At 56.3% G+C, this 15,715-nt stretch overlaps 2 protein-coding genes across 6 annotated transcripts in view; one reads left to right on the top strand and one right to left on the bottom strand.

The window, feature by feature from the left end:
* Window positions 1–15,715, top strand: part of USHBP1 (USH1 protein network component harmonin binding protein 1) — a 137,412-nt gene that overhangs the window by 91,799 nt on the left and 29,898 nt on the right. The gene's annotated exons all lie outside the window — the stretch shown is intronic.
* Window positions 2,569–15,715, bottom strand: part of KCNN1 (potassium calcium-activated channel subfamily N member 1) — a 36,196-nt gene continuing 23,049 nt past the window's right edge. For 3 of the 5 annotated variants that reach the window (XM_070743086.1, XM_070743077.1, XM_070743094.1), the window contains 6 exons: window positions 13,624–14,042; window positions 11,947–12,088; window positions 7,412–7,522; window positions 6,892–7,019; window positions 5,463–5,532; window positions 2,569–3,599 (listed from right to left, as the gene is read on the bottom strand). In XM_070743086.1, coding sequence (XP_070599187.1) covers window positions 3,105–3,599; window positions 5,463–5,532; window positions 6,892–7,019; window positions 7,412–7,522; window positions 11,947–12,088; window positions 13,624–14,042 — 1,365 coding nt within the window. In that variant the 3' untranslated portion in view covers window positions 2,569–3,104. Of the gene's footprint in view, window positions 3,600–5,462; window positions 5,533–6,891; window positions 7,020–7,411; window positions 7,523–11,946; window positions 12,089–13,623; window positions 14,043–15,715 lie in introns of those variants that run through there. The other 2 variants (XR_011558349.1, XM_070743107.1) reach the window with 2 other exon arrangements.

Below are 15,715 nucleotides of genomic sequence, written 5' to 3'. Positions count from 1 at the left end.
GTGAAATTACAGCTCAAGCCAAAAGCAGGGATCGAAATCCAGGGGAACTGAAAAGTCTCCCAGCTCTGAGGCAACTGTCCTCCATGATGGACATTGTTTTTCCACACCCCCTTTCCCTTCAGACTGTCCTTATATACTGCCAAGGTGTGGCCAAATGTCCCATAGATCTATTCAACGGCAAGAACCCCTTCTAGAGAGATATTCAGGTCTGGATCTCATCCTCCTCACTCTTGCATCTAACAGGGGGTCGTGATCCTTAAAGTCCCCCTTGTCCTCTGACTCAGACAATACCCTAACTGGGGGTTCTACAGTCTCTGGTGGTTCCTCAGTCTCCAATTCCCCTTCACTCTCACTCAGACTCAGACGGCAAGGACACTGCCCTGCGTGGCCACTACCCTGCCATCTTCTGGCCCTCGGAATCCGTGACTAGCTGAGCCGGACGTGAGGATTTTCCCGATGATGGGATGCGATTCATTCTGTCATGTCCGACTCTTGCCCATTTTGTGGCCCAGGCCTCTCCCCGTCCTCTGACCTTGAACTGCTTCCTTTGAGTTCTTCTGGGCCCTGGTTGGTGTCAGTTCTGATGGGATCCAGCTGGTCAGCCTGGGAGACTTCAAACTATCACCCAAGTGGAGGAAACTGTACTAGGCAGCTTCCTCTCGACCAACGGCCGCACCCCAAATGCTGGCTCAGAGCCAGAAATGCCAGTCAGCATGGACCATTCCCTACGGCTTGTGTTAACTTCGGACTCTCCCGTCAATATTCAAAGATGATGCAAACATTCAAACTGGGCGAAAACTCTCTCAGCAGCAGTGAATGTGAGCGAGGTCTTGGAGTCTTAGGAGGCAACAAACTAAACATGAGCCAACAATGCGCAGCAGCAGCTAAAACAGCCAACACAGTCTTGAGCTGCATCAACAGAGGGAGACACTCCAAGACAAGGGAGGGGCCAATACCACTCTATGATGCCCTAGTGAGACCACACCCAGGGTCCTGCATCCAGTTTTGGTCACACCACAAAAGAGGCCTTGAAACTCCAGAGAAAGTGCAGAACCAGGATGATCAAGGGACGAGAAGAAAGGTCGCAGGAACTGAGCGTGGAGAGTCTGGGAAAGAGGAGGTCCGGGGGGGGGGGACATGATAGCAGTCTACATGTACTTGAGAGGTTGCCACAGGGAGGGGGGGGTCACATTATTTTCCAAAGCACCAGAGAGCCAGACAAGGAGCAACGGTTGGAAGCTGACCAAGGAGAGATTCAACCTGGAAATAAGGACTGTGAGAGCCATCGGCCAGTGGAACTGCCTGCCAGCAGAGGTGGTGACCGCTCCAACACTGGTGACTTCAAAAAAAGACTGGACTGCTATTGGACTAGCATGATGTAGGGGGTTGGACTAGATGACCTGCAGGGTCCCTTCCAACTCTAATAAATAAATAAATACATAAATACACCAGCCTGCTCCTCTTCACGCAACGCCCACTGACAGGACTCCCAACCGCCGTCCAAGGGCAATTCGGACCCCTTCAGCCCCACGGCTGCTCCTGTCCCGAGCATCAAGTGCTCAGACTGAACTCAACGGCAGAAGAGCAACGCTGGCAGACTGTGCCCCACTGTGGGGGGAGATGGGGGGGGGTGACCGTCCAGGTGCAGAACGGACGAACTGCACAGCGGTGGGAGCCGCTTCCTTCCTGTGTGCCCACAGAAGGCGGATTGTGTATTGGGTGGGCAGGGCGGCTCAACCGCTTCTTGGCAGAGTGCTGGGCATCAGAGGTCAAGACCGAGGGACCAGGGGCCAAAGTTCTTTCAAGAGCAGCCCACCCCTCAGCCCACACGTGGCTGGAGAGCACAGACCGGTGGGCAGCTCATGCCACCCGTGTGCCAGCAGAGCCCACCCCCCAAGCAACACTCCCACGGAGGGGAGAGGAAACTCCACAAAGGCCCCCCTGAAGTTGGACACAGACACAACCCTCTGGGAAGGGCCGGCACAAAGGCTCCGTGCCCGGCGTGGCCTCACCCACGAGGCCTGCAAAGCAAAGAGCCCCACGGAAGCACAACGTGTGCGCTGCCTGGATCCAGCCAAGGAAACAGCTGTGGCGCCTGCACATTTCCCCCTTCTCTAGTGGGGGCCAGGGTGAGGGCCAGACCCCCAGTGCCAGGCCACAGTCTGTTTCAGAACTGGACCGTGGGCGTGGTGGGCGAGGCAATGTGCAGGAAGTGGCATTTGTGAAAGTGGCACCCACACGTGTGTAACCATCCCCCTCCCCCCCCGCCACTTCCGCCAGTCGGCCAAGCCAGAACGGTGGGGGAGGGCCGTGCCAGGGCAGTGCTGCCGGCCTGGAAAGCCAACCCAGCCCCCCCTCCCCAATTGCTTTAACATCTCTGGTAGTGTTGAGATCTACATCAACAGCAATGGACAAACAACCACCACAACCACAAGCCCACAGGGTCAGTTTCTCTTCACTCCGCTGTTCCTTCAAACCCTCAACCCGGTGGGGGCTGCCCCTCTTGTCAGGCGGTGGGAAGACGCGTCCGTGGGGCACGTTTGGGGCAACGAAATGTGACGCCATGCATGAGTTCCTTCTAACTTTATTGTAAAAAAAGGTGACGATTTCCTGGGCTCCCTGGAAGCCGGAGGGCCTGGCTCAACCCCTCACACACACACACACACACACACACACAGTCATGCCATCCCCCACAGGGCGGTGCCCGTTGCTGCCCACTCCCTGCGGTGCCCACCAGGAAGGGAGCAGCCCCCCCCAACTTCCTGAGAATGGTGAGACGTTTTCCTTCTTCAAACTGAAAATCTGAAGCTGCCTATCACCCTCCTTCCTCCCTTCCTCTCCTCTCCTTCCCTTCTTTCTTTCCCTCCTTCTTCTTTCTTTCCTTCTGTTCTGCCTGGCCACACGCCACCCAGGAACTAAGTAATTAACTTTTCCTTCCTTCCGCTCCTTCCTTCCCCTTTCTTTCTTTCCCCCCTCCCTCCGTTCTTCCCTCCTTCTGTTTTCGTTCCCTTCCTCTCCTTCCCTTCTTTCTGTTCTTCCTCTCCTTCCTTCCTTCCCATGGACATGCATTATTTCTACCGAGACCGCCCCTCCCTGCCCCAAAGCTATGTCCAGTGTGTCTCTGGACCTGGCCTGGCACGGCGGCCACTTCTCCAGGCCCAGCCAAAGGCCGCCCAGTCCTCCCCTCGACCGCTGGGCACGCAGTGGCGGGAGGCGGCTGTCCTTCGGGGGCTTTGCAGAAAAAAGCTTGGAGGGAATCCGGCCACACGATGGCCATAGGTAGCAGAGCTGCTCGGGGGGCCCCTGGCGCACGTCACCCGCTGTTGGAGGAGGTGTGTGGGGCGGTGGGGGGGGGACTTCCGCCGTGGCTCCGTGGGGGTCCAGAGGGAGCGCTCCGAGCCGAGGGAGGGGCCGTGGGGGGGCCGTGGCAGGGCCCGGTGCTGGTGCTGCTGCCAGAGGGCCTGGCTGACGAGGCCGGGCAGCGCGTGGAGGGTGAAGCCCAGCGTGTCAATCTTGCCCTCCAGCGCAGTGATGCGCTTCTCCAGGTCTTCGTTGCGCTCCTGCAGCTCCGACACCATGTCGTACATGATGTTCTGGGTCTGGCGAGGAAGAGGAAGGAGGTCACCTGGGCAGGGACAGGACGACGGCCGGACTACTGCACCGCCTCCTTTGTGGGGCTCCCCTTGGGGGCACACCGAATCTCAGGGGGGGGGGAAGACGGGCAGGAGCAGCCGCTCACTCACGATTGTGTTTTTTTGGAGCGCAAGACAAAACCCTTTTCCCTCCCCAGAAGAGGCTGAAAATGTGGGTGCATCTTATGCTCTGAATGTAGCTTTGTTCCCCCTCCGCCCTCAGCAGCTGCCAACGCTCTTCCAGCTGTTACGTTGCAGCCTCTTCCACTGCTTCTCTCTGCCAGGAACGTTTCCCAAGCCCTAAGTCTTCGCAGGGCCTTTTCCACGGTTCTACTTCCCAGGTGCCAACAATGTTCCCAGCTCTTCCGGGCTTTCAGGCTCTTTCACGGTTACTCTCTCTGAATAGTTTTTTTAAAGCCCTAACAGGGAATAAAACAATGGGCTGAAGGACTAAGGACACCGGCCAGATGGACACCTGGTCAGCAGATTCTTTTTCCTATTTTCCTTCCCAAAAACCAAGGTGCGTCTTATTTATTTATTTATTTATTATTTGGATTTGTATGCCGCCCCTCTCCGAAGACTCGACAAATACTCCGACAAATACGGTAAGCGGTGCACAGTCCCATCCCCCGCCTCCTGCCAGCCGCCCGTTTGCCCCCAACGGCCTGGACTGACCCGAAATGGCCCAATGGCCGAGACTTCCCTCTCCAACCTTCCCCTATGGATTCAATAGATGAATTGTTCAGTCTGTGAAGTTCAGAGCCTTGGAGGTCATCTCACCCACCCCCTCCCCTCCCCTCAAGCAGGAGACCTTAACCCATTCCTGGCAGGTCCAGTCTCTCCTTCTAAACCTCCCGTGATGGATCTCCGACAACTTCTGGTGGCAAGCGGTTCCGCTGGTTCCTCAACATGAACCGATTTAAAAACAAACTAGAAGCCTTGCACCGGTACTCATAGGGTTTTAATTAAAGAGGTTTTTAAGGAGAGACTGGACAACCCTTGGTCTGGCACTCCTGCTTCAGGAGAGGGGTGGGCTAGAAGATCTCCAGGGTCTCTCCTGGCTCTGCTATTCTGCTCATACACAAGGCAGGACGTGGTGGAACGGAGAGAGTTGATCTGCAGTGAATGTCGGGTGGATTCTGTGCTGCCACTAAGGTGCCAGCGACCAACGCAGTCGGCTGCAGGAGCGAGTCCTATGTGGGTTCTATATTTCCCATAGGCCCTTTGGGGAATTATTCCCGTTTTGTAAGCCACCCCGACTCTGCGGAGAAGAGCAGCATAGAAATCCAAATCATAAATCATAAATAAATATATTGTTTTATTGTTGTACGCTGCTCTGAAAGGAATTGGGTGGCTTATAAATTAAATTAAATTATACACCTGGGAGCCACAATGTCACCCAAGGGCAATGCTGGAGATTGCCATAAGAGGGCGCCAGAAGCACGACTACGACATTTGCTAAAGGGAATTAATTCTCTCTGCCTTGATGCTGCGGTGGGCACAGTGGGCTCTTCTACGACCTGTGGACTTCAACTCCCAGAACTCCTGAGCTAGCATGACTGGCTGAGGAATTATGGGTATTGAAGTCCAGAAGTCACAGAAGAGCCAACTTGGCCTGCCCCTGCTTTGATGTATCCGGCTAATATATGTCGGGCTAATGTGTGACTGGCTTGTGTGACCTTCCCCGTTTGCATTCACCAGCGTTGTTCTGTGCTCAGGAGGGCCCCCCCAGCCCCCACGGGAGGTGGATCCGAGCCCTCCTCCCCGGGCCACAGTCCAGCCCCAAGCCCTGTGGGGAAGCCCCTCGGGGGCAGAACCCTCCCCACCAACCTTGGACAGGTCCACCAGCATGTTGGCCTGGTCACTCAGCTTCCTCTGCTCCATCTTCACACTTCTTAACCTGGAAGGCGAAATCCGGGCGCTCAGCCTCCTCTTCCTCACCCCGGAACTCAGCAGAAAACCAGGTGGGGGGAGGGGGAGGGAGGAGCATCTTGCCCCCCTGCAGGCAAGCCCCCCAGTCTTGCCTTGGGACCCCTGCCCCACTCTTCTCTCTGGGGGGGGGCAAAGGGGGAAGCCCCTCACCCCTGGCGCGGCCTGTCTGCTTCTGCTGGAGCTGCTACCGATGCCGCCTGGACGGTGCCGGCAGCAGCCACAGCGCTTGGATTCATGTGTCGCTTCCTCTCTAAGAGTTTCACAGAATCCACCTCCGGCCCCCCAAAATCTGGCTCCTCGTTTGACCCCCTGGGAAGGAGGGAAGGCTGAGTCGACCTGGAGCCAGTGGGGAGATTCGAACTGCTGAACTACAGCCAACAACTGGAGGAGCCTGCAGGGCTGCCCTCTCCCCACTGCGCCACCCAGGCAGATGTCATTGCTGGGTGGGGGAAAGGCCTCTGCCCCCGAGTGGACACCTTGCCCACCAGCCTCCCTTGAACGGGGGGAATCGCCCACTGAGGCTTCCTCCTCCGGGGGGGCAGCCACAGAGGGGCAGCAGAGTCCTGCGCGGGCCCAGAAGACCACCCAGAAATTACTTTGCAAAGCCCACGTGCCCCCCTCCCCCCTGGGTGGGTTCCCAGGCCCCTCGGAACCCCCCCCCCCACGAGGATGAAGTGCCAAGTGGGAAGGAGCCACTCAGCCCGGCCGTCCATGCCCCTGTTTGGCCCAGGGCAGCTGGTCCTGCAGCCGAGCACTTCCCTGCCCCCTGGAGCCTGGCCGCCTGGCTGCCCTCCGCCCCTCCAGCCAAGCCCAGGCCCCACCCCCCAGCTGGCACCAAAAGGCTTCTCCCAAACGCTGCCTTTCCTTCACTGCCATGAGGACTGGAGGCTTAGCGTGGGGCTCTTCTCCTCTGCCAGGCACCTTCCCACTTAACGTCCTTCAGAATGGAGCTGGCAGGGACCCCGGAGGTCTCCTAGTCCAGCCCCTCCTCAAGCCAGGGACCCTCGTCCCTCCCAGACAAGGGACAGTCTTAGCCTCTTCTGGCAAAGCCTCCGGAGAGAAGCCAGGTGGACTCGAAGGGCGGGAGGGGCCCAAACCTCGGACCCCTCCCTCCAGAAGCCAGAGAGGCAGCAGTGCCCAATTGGGGGGGACCCCTCCCCCCGTTTCTGGACCAGGCCAGGCAGGGCTTGAACAGGTGGGGGGGAGCATCGGGTGGACCAAACCCCACCTGCCCTTTAAGGGGCCGGGGGTTTGCAGGGGGTGCCGGGTGGGTGGGGGCCTTCCGGAGGGGGGGAGGGGCAGGAAGCAGGTAAACAGGTGGACTTACTGATGGATGGCTTGGAGGAACTTACGCTGGTGTTTCCGCACCTTGGCGTGGTCGAGCTTTTTCACCAGCTTGGTGTGTTTGTAGATCAGCCACGTTTCCCTGAGCACGTTGGCCGCGGAGTTTTTCACCTGGGGAGGGGAGGGGGGGGCAACAGGTGAGAAGGGAAAGACCCCCTCCCCCCCAGGCACTTCCCTCGGTCCCCACCGGTGCATCCCTTTCCATGGGATCCCGGGGGGGTTGTGGAGACCCTCCCCCCAAAAGCAGAAGCATGGTGGGGTGCCACTCTGTCCCCCCCAAGAGGCAGGCCAAAGGGGTCTCCAGGGAGCAGTGGGGGAGGGGGGTCAGACTTTTGAACCTTTGGGTGCCCCCGAGGGAGGGCCGAGCAGCCATGTTTCTCAGACAAGCCCCCCCGGCCCACAGTCAGGAGGGATCAAGAAGATCCCCATGGATCCCTCCCTGGGGAGAAAGGGCTTCCAAGGGGCCCAGGCAGTTCGGCCCCCTCCCCCCCTCAGGGTCTCACCCGCTTGGTCAGCTGTGTGTCCATCATGAAGTTGTGCACGTGTTTCTCCGCTTTGGTGAGTTCCAGTTTCCGAGCCACCACGGCCACCACGAGCGCTGTGCAGCCGGCACCCTGGGAGACAAAGAGGGGGGAGTGGGCGGGGGGTCCTGTCCCCCCATGGAGAGAGAGAGGCAGAGCCCACCCACCCTCCCCCCTGGTTCAATTTTGTTGCCCTCTCCGTTCGCTTTCTCAGCCTCAGAAGTTTCAAGAAGTTTTAAAATTCCTCGCAAGGGAAAATCGAGCACCATGATGGCAAAACTACGGGACACGTGCCACGGGGGGCACACGGGGGGCACACAGGGGGCCGCGTTGGAGGACACGCGAGGCGTTGTCCTGAGTCAGCTCCAGCGTGCAAATGCGCACCAGCCAGCTAATGTCCGGCCTTGAGGAAGGCCGTTTTGTCCTCCGGAGGCTTCAGGGAAGTGCAAAAAACTGCCCAATGGGCAAACAGGAAATTGGGAAAACGGACGTCCGGTTTGCCAGTTGTGCTGTTTTTCACACTCCTGGGCTTTAGGAAGCTTCCCTGAAGACTCCCGGGTGCAGAAAACAGCACCACAGGAAAAACGGAAGTCCATTTTTCCAAACTTCCGGTGTGGCTGTTTTTTCACTGTCCCAGTGGACGGTGCCCATGCATGGGGGGAGGAAATGGGTGTGGGCATGTGTGTGCACTCCCCCCCCCTTCGGGCACGTGACCCCCAGAGATCTTGCCATCATCCCTGGTCGAGCAGGTGAGGGACACTGAGCAGAATCCGGCCGAGGCCTTTGGGGCCCTCAACTGACCTCCCGGCCGACACTGTGCGGAACCGTTGTTAGGTGAGTTCTGCCCCGTTTTGCCCCTTTTCTTGCCCGGGTCCTTAACTGAATCTCTGCGGTTGTTAAGAGAATCTGGGCTCCCCACTGGCTTGACAGGTTTACAAGCAGGGGATCCACGTGATCCTGGGAGGCTGCGACCGTCACAAATGTGAGTCAGTTCTCAAGGGCCCAAATTTTGATCACACGACCCTGCGGAAGGCTGCAAGTGGTCACTAAGGGTGAACAACAATCATAAGTCACTTTTTCAGTGACGTAATTTGGAATGGTCACTAAACAGTCGTACATCAAGGTCTATTTGTTTATGGAGGGGGGAAGCAAATATGTGTGTGTGTGTGTGTACCATATTTTGCTTTATAATGAAAAGGAAGGGAGACTACTATAGATCTATTTGGGCTTATGTGCCTTCATCAGGTAGCCACACCCTTACTGGGATTTGAACCTGGGCGCCTTGTAAGGCAGAGACCTTAGCCATTAGACTCCAGGCCCATCTCCTGTATCAGCTTGTACCAAGGAAGGGTCAGGTGTGGTTTTTGGGCGGGTATATTGAATATATATCTATATTTGAGCTGTGGTGCCCCTTCAATATACCAGGGTGACTCGCCCAAAAACCACACCTGACCCTTCCTTGGTACAAGCTGATACAGGAGATGAGCCTGGAGTCTAATGGCTAAGGTCTCTGCCTTACAAGGCTCCCAGGTTCAAATCCCAGTAAGGGTGTGGCTACCTGATGAAGGCACATATACATATGTGCCTTCATCAGGTATATATATATTCATCAGGTATATAGATCAAATCCCAGTAAGGGTATGGCTAGCTGATGAGGCCAAAACAAGGCCAAAATAGTGATCCTAGTCTCCCTTAATTTTAAAAAATCAGCAAAAACATGTGATACATGCAGAACATAGTTTGTTGGCTATGAACAAATTAACTGCCTTGAAATGGCCCTGGGTTGGGCCTGGAGGCAAAAAGGAGCTGTGACATTCCTTCAATACACCAGGGTGATCCAACAGAAGGAACATATAGCCCCTCCCTGGTCCAAAGCTGGAGGGATCAGATCTGGTGGCCTAGAGCAGTGTTTCCCAACCTTTTTTGAGCCGCGGCACATTATTCATATTTTCAAAATCCTGGGGAACACTGAACGGGGTGGGGGGTGGAGGGGGCTAAAGAAAAGTTTGGACAAAAAAAAATCTCTTCCTCCATTTCGCTCTATTTCTCCCTCCCTCTTTCTCTCTCTCTCTTCCTTCCCTTCTTTCTCTCCATCCCTCTTTCTTTCTTCCTCTCTTTTTTGCTCTTTCTCTCTCCCTCCTTCCCTCCCTCTATGTCTTTCTCTCTCCCTTACTCTCTCTGCCTCTCTTGCTATCTCTCTTTCATTCTCTTTCTCTTTCTCTGTCTCTCTTGCTATTTCTTTCTTTCTCTCTCTCTGTCTCTCTTTCTCTCTCTTTCTCTCTCTCTTGCTATCTCTCTCTCTCTTTCTCTGTCTCTCTTTCTCTGTCTCTCTTGCTTTCTCTCTCTGCCTCTCTTGCTATGTCTCTTTCTCTCCCCCCTCTCTCCCTCTCTCTTTCTCTCCCTCTTGCTATCTCTTTCTCTCTCTTTGTCTCCCTCTCTTGCTATCTCTTTCTCTCCCCCCTCTCTCCCTCTCGCTTTCTCTCTCTCTGTCTCTCTTGCTATGTCTCTCTTTCTCTCTGTCTCTCTTGCTTTCTCTCTCTTGCTTTCTCTCTCTGCCTCTCTTGCTATGTCTCTCTTTCTCTGCCTTTCTCTCTCTGTCTCTCTTGCTGTCTTTCTCTCCCCCTCTCTCCCTCTCTCTTTTTCTCTCTCCCTCTCTTGCTATCTCTTTCTCTCTCTTTCTCTCCCTCTCTTGCTATCTCTTTCTCTCCCCCCCTCTCCCTCTCTCTTCCTCTCAGCAGCCGCAGCGGGTAGTAGCCCCCCTCTCCCCCCTCTCTCCCTCTCTCTTTCTCGCCGCAGCGGGTAGTAGCCCCCCTCTCCCCCCTCTCTCCCTCTCTCTTTCTCGCCGCAGTGGGTAGTAGCCATGGGGCAGCGGCAAGGTCATCAGCTGTGAGACGGAGCTCCGGAATGGAGGCACAGATGGTGTCTAGCCGCCGCCGTCAGTGCCTCTGTTCCGGAGCTCCGCCTCACAGCTGACCACTCTGCCGCTGCCCCACGGCTACTACCCGCTGCGGCGAGAAAGAGAAAGGGAGAGAGGGGGGGTTACTACCCGCTGCGGCTGCCGCCGCCATCACCCTCCTGCTGCGCGCCGCCCTTCCACTGCCGCTACCCTCCCACCAGGCCCCAAAGCTCACCTGCTGCAGCCACCAGGGAAGCTCCAGCCGGGCGGGGCGCTGCAGTTGCCGGAAAACCTGGAAGGCGCTAAGAAGGAAGTTCAGCTTCCGTTCTCACAACTTTTTGCTCTTCGCAAAAAGTTTCGAGACCAGAAGCTGAGCTGCTTTCTTCGCGGCACACCTGACCATGTCTCGCGGCACACCGGTTGGGAAACACTGGCCTAGAGGTTAATTCTCTGCCTTACAAGGCAGAGGACCCAGGATCAAATCCCAGTAAGGGTATGGCTAGCTGATGAGGCCAGAACAAGGCCGAAATAGTGCTATCGTAGTCTCCCTTAATTTTAAAAATTCAGCAAAAACATATATATGTTTTCGTAGATTTATATTGGAGAAAATTCAATTCGTGGTACCTGAAAATATATACTGTATATTGGAGAAAATTCAAATCCTGAAGGGAAGTAATGTGGAGAAACCTGTTTGTACTATGTACATAACTAGTTGGCTTTTACAATACATAGAATAAACCAACAATGTATGCCTATTTGTATTGGAACACTATTGCTTTAAGGGCTAGTGTTACAGATGGCCACAAGAGGGAGCCAGAAGCGTGACTCTCAGTTACTCATTGCTTTCCCTATGACTCCTGGATTTAGAACTGTGTGTTCAAATGATGGTTTAATGTATTTTTAAGCTGAAGAAGTAAGCTTGCAGTATTGTATAGGTTTAGAGAGCTATTGACTGGTGTAATTGTATATGACCAGGATTGTTCGTGACTGAGATATTTGCCAGAGTAAATAGTATTTTATACACGTAAATCTATCTGTATTGTGTGACTGAATGGTTGCTGATTGTGTCTCTGGTCTATAAAGCTGGACACCTGCAAACCCTCCAGTTTCCTCTGTGTCGCTCTGCACACTGCTCAACACTTAACAAAACCTTCAACTTGCAAAAGACAAGACTGCCCCCCACCCCCCCTGCACGGAGGGAGCCTCTTCCATCCTCTGGGGGGACCAGGGCTGAAATTCCCAAGGGAGAGGCAGGCTGGGGATGAGGGGCTGCGGAGTGCTGAACGCCTTGTTTCAAAGTGTGGGTGGGAAAAAACCCAGAGTTCTGAAAAACCAGCTGAGAAACATCTCTGGCTCTTGGGTGGAGGGTGAGTCCTTACTACACACCCACACCCACACAAAAGCACAACTGACGGCTCTTTGCAGAGCGGCTCCTGGCGCCCTTCCTACTGTGGGTGAAATATATTCGGCTATTAGCCCAAATCTCTTGACCAGGGGGGTCTTGCCAAAGGGGGCTCTTCGGACAAACTGGCCCCATCTGGAAATTGTGTATTTGTATTTCTATGCCTGGGGGTGGCCCAGATGACCTTTGAGGGGCCCCCTGACGACGCAGGCGCCTCACCATGATCCCCGTGAGCAGGCAGACCCCCTTCCCGCAGTAGGTGTGGGGCACCATGTCCCCGTAGCCGATGGAGAGGAAGGTGATGGAGATGAGCCACATGGCGCCCAGGAAGTTGCTGGTCACGTCCTGCTTGTCGTGGTACCTGCGTGTGGGGGGGGAAGAGGTCAAGGTCACGCCCAATCGGCCCCCACCCCACCCCTGGGTGCGAGTCTTCGCCTCCACCTAAGAGCTGGGCATGCTGGCCGGGCATCATGGGTGCCGGAGTCCAAACACCCAGCCACAGGCCCCGATCTTCACGTAACAGAGTCGGAAGGGACCTCAGAGGTCTTCTAGCCCAACCCGCTTCTCAGGTGGGAGACCCTCCACCATTTCAGACCAGTGGCCTCTTCTTAAAAGCCTCCGGTGTTGGAGCACCCACAACCTCTGGTGGCAAGCAGTTCCACTGTTCAATGGCTCACATTGTTCAAGAAATCTCTCCTTAGTTCTAGGTTGCTTCTCCCCTTGGCTAGTTTCCTTTCTTTCTTTCTTTCTTTCTTTCTTTCTTTCTTTCTTTCTCTCTTTCCTTCCTTCCTATCTATCTATGGGTCTGCGCAGGAGAAACACCAGAGACAGGCAACGATGCCCAGGTGACCGGCACAGCTGGTGGAGCGAGCGCAGAGGGGTGTCTCAGCCCCCCGTGACAGCTGCCGCAGGGTCATCTGTGCAGGCGGCTCCCACCCCCTCCTTGCCCCCACCGGCTGCTCGTCCACTGGTGCTCTGGACCGCCTGGGACCACACAAGGCGCCCATGTGGGCTGGCCTTAGGAAGAGACCACCAGGGTCCCCTCTCTGCGTCTTTTGGCCCACGCCTCTTGCTGCCCTCAGCTTGCACATGAATGCCAGGACCCACGCCAGCTGGCTGGTGCGCATGTGCACACTGAACACAAGGAGACCATCTTTCTGGAGCACGCGTGCGCAACGGGCGGCCGCTCTTCCGGTTTCTGGCACCTCCCGTGCACATGAAAACCAGGTGGCCGGAGCACTGGGACCCGAAGAGCCAGGGGCCATGGCTCTGCCGGACACTTCTGGCAGGTGTGCCATAGGTTCGCCATCCCAGGGGTCGGTCTCCTGCTTGACCAGGGGGTTGGACTAGATGACCTGCAAGGTCCCTTTCAACTCTGTTAACCTGAATGGTCGGAATTGGTCTCCACTCTTTCTAGAGGCAGAGGGGTCAAACTCACATGGGGGGTCGAGGGTGAGTGGGGCCAGCTCATCTCTCATGTCAGGAGTGCAGGGGGGGGTCCGAGCCCTCGGCCAGCAGAAACAGGCTCCCACGCTCCGTTTTCAAGCCTCCTGCAACCCTCTGCCAGTGGAAACACAGCTTGGAAAGGCCACTCGCGGCCCCTTTGAGCTCCGTTTTCACCGGCAGGACCTCGCAGGCCCATCCTCCCCTCCCCCGTGGGCCAGATCTAAGCACCCCGGATGCAGCCTGTGGGCCTTCAGTTTTGACAGCCCGGTTCTAAAGCCTCGATGTCTGTTTTTATATCGTGTGGCCCAAAACGGGGCGCAACATCCCGCGTCTGGTCTGGTCGACGGAGTGCAAAGTGCCACCCGCCCTCCGGGAGACCTTGATCGACAGCCACCCTCCCTGGACTCCGCCCGGCCTGCCTGCACCCCCGCCCCTCTCTTTGGCCCCTACCTCTCACAGACGCGCACCGTCCAGGCGGCGATGATCCAGGAGGAGATGCTGAAGACCAGCAGGACGGTCCCAGGGCAGATGGTCATGAGGGTCTTCATGACGAAGCGGGTGTTGAAGTTGATCTTGTTCAGGGCGCCGATGCTGCGCGAGGAGGCGTCGGTGAAGAGTTTGCTGTGCAGGAGCATCACCCGCCCGATCAGGTAGAGGCGCAGGAACATGGGGATGGAGAGGGTGATGTCCACGTCCGTGCTGGCCTCCGAGGTGGCGTAGGTGAAGGCCAGCCGGGTGGTCCAGGTGAAGACATACTGGCCCGGGATGGGGTGGATGGCGCAGATCAGCAGCTCCAGGGAGATGAAGAAGATGCGCTCGTAGGTCATGGCGATGCGCCAGTCGTCCGCCCCGTTGTCCACCATGAAGAGCTGGGCGGGGCACAGAGGGCAGTCAGTGGGGAGGGGGGTCAGCAGCCTCTGTCAGATGGTGACTCGAGGTGATGAGGGCATGAGTGACTGTGAGCAATGACTCCCTGTCCAAATAGGGCCGCAACTGGTGCACCAGGCGAACCTGGGCAAACGCCCCCCTCGCCACAGCTGAAAGGTGTTTCTCTAATGTGAGCTGTGGATCGAGGAGGACGCCCAAGTTGCGGACCCTCTCTGAAGGGGTCAATAATCCCCCCCCAGGGTTATGGATGGACAGATGGAATTGTCCCTGGGAGGCAGAACCCACAGCCACTCCGTCTTGTCTGGGTTGAGTTTGCGTCTGTTGACACCCATCCAGTCCCCAACAGCCTCCAGGCACCGGCACATCACTTCCACTGCTTCGTTGACTGGACATGGGGTGGAGATGTATAACTGGGTATCATTGGTATATTGATGATACCTCACCCCATGCCCTTGGATGATCTCACCCAGCGGTTTCATGTAGATATTGAATAGCAGGGGGGCGGGACCAACACCTGAGGCACCCCACAAGGGAGAGACCTAGAGGTCGACTTCTGACCCCCCACTAACACCGACTGCGACTGACCGGAGAGGTAGGAGGAGAACCACTGGAGAACAGTGCCTCCCATTCCCAGCCCCTCCAGCCGGCGCAGAAGGATACCATGGTCAATAGTATCGAAAGCCGCTGAGAGGTCAAGAAGCACCAGGACAGAGGACAAGCCCCTGTCCTGGGCTGACCAGAGATCATCCATCAACGCGACCAAAGCAGTTTCCGTGCTGTAGCCGGGCCTGAATCGAGACTGCTTAATAAAAGCTCTTACAAGTGTTCGATCGGATTCGGACTTACTCTTCCTCCACTGCTTCTCTAGACGTCTCTTCTGGCGTTTCAACTCCCGGAGCTCCTCGTTGAACCATGGAGCTCTACGGGGTCTGATGCCACGGAGAGGTCGCAATGACGCAATTCGGTCAAGAGCCTCTGCTGCAGCCTTGTTCCAGGCCTCAGCCAGAGACTCTGCCGAGCTGTGGATGAGTGAATCTGGTAAAACCCCAAGCGCCCTCTGAAAGTCCTCAGGGTCCATCAGGCGTCTGGGGCGGAACCTCCTAATCGGTTCTGCCTCGCTGCGGGGGAGGATTGGAGCCAGGAAATTAAGCCGCAGTAGAAAATGGTCTGACCATGACAAAGGCAATACTTCTAAGCCCCTTAGTCTCAGACCATTACTCACTTGCTCCGAGAGAAATACCATGTCGGGTGTGTGTCCCCCCTTGTGAGTCGGACCCTGAACTACTTGAGTCAGGTCCATGGCTGTCATGGTGGCCATGAACTCCTGTGCTAGTCCAGAGGAACCGCCGAGTGACGGTAGATTGAAGTCCCCCAGGATAATGAGTCCGGGGAACTCCACCACCAACCCGGCTACCTCCTCGAGCAGCACAGGCAGAGCTGTTGACACGCAGTTGGGAGGCAGGTATGTGAGTAACCAGCCCACCTGAACCCCTAAATCCAACTTCACAAGGAGCGACTCACAACCCGCAATGTCAGGGGCAACGAGTCTACGCAGGCGAAGGTTCTCCTTGGCTACAATAGCCACTCCTCCCCCCCCGTCCCTGGGGTCGAGGCTGATGCCATACCTGAAACCTGGCTGGGCATATTTCCGAGA

This window comes from Erythrolamprus reginae, chromosome 1 (genome assembly GCF_031021105.1).
Source record: "Erythrolamprus reginae isolate rEryReg1 chromosome 1, rEryReg1.hap1, whole genome shotgun sequence".
Taxonomy (NCBI): domain Eukaryota; kingdom Metazoa; phylum Chordata; class Lepidosauria; order Squamata; family Dipsadidae; genus Erythrolamprus; species Erythrolamprus reginae.
Note: the sequence above shows the minus strand (reverse complement) of the source record. Positions and strands in the feature narration are given on the sequence as shown.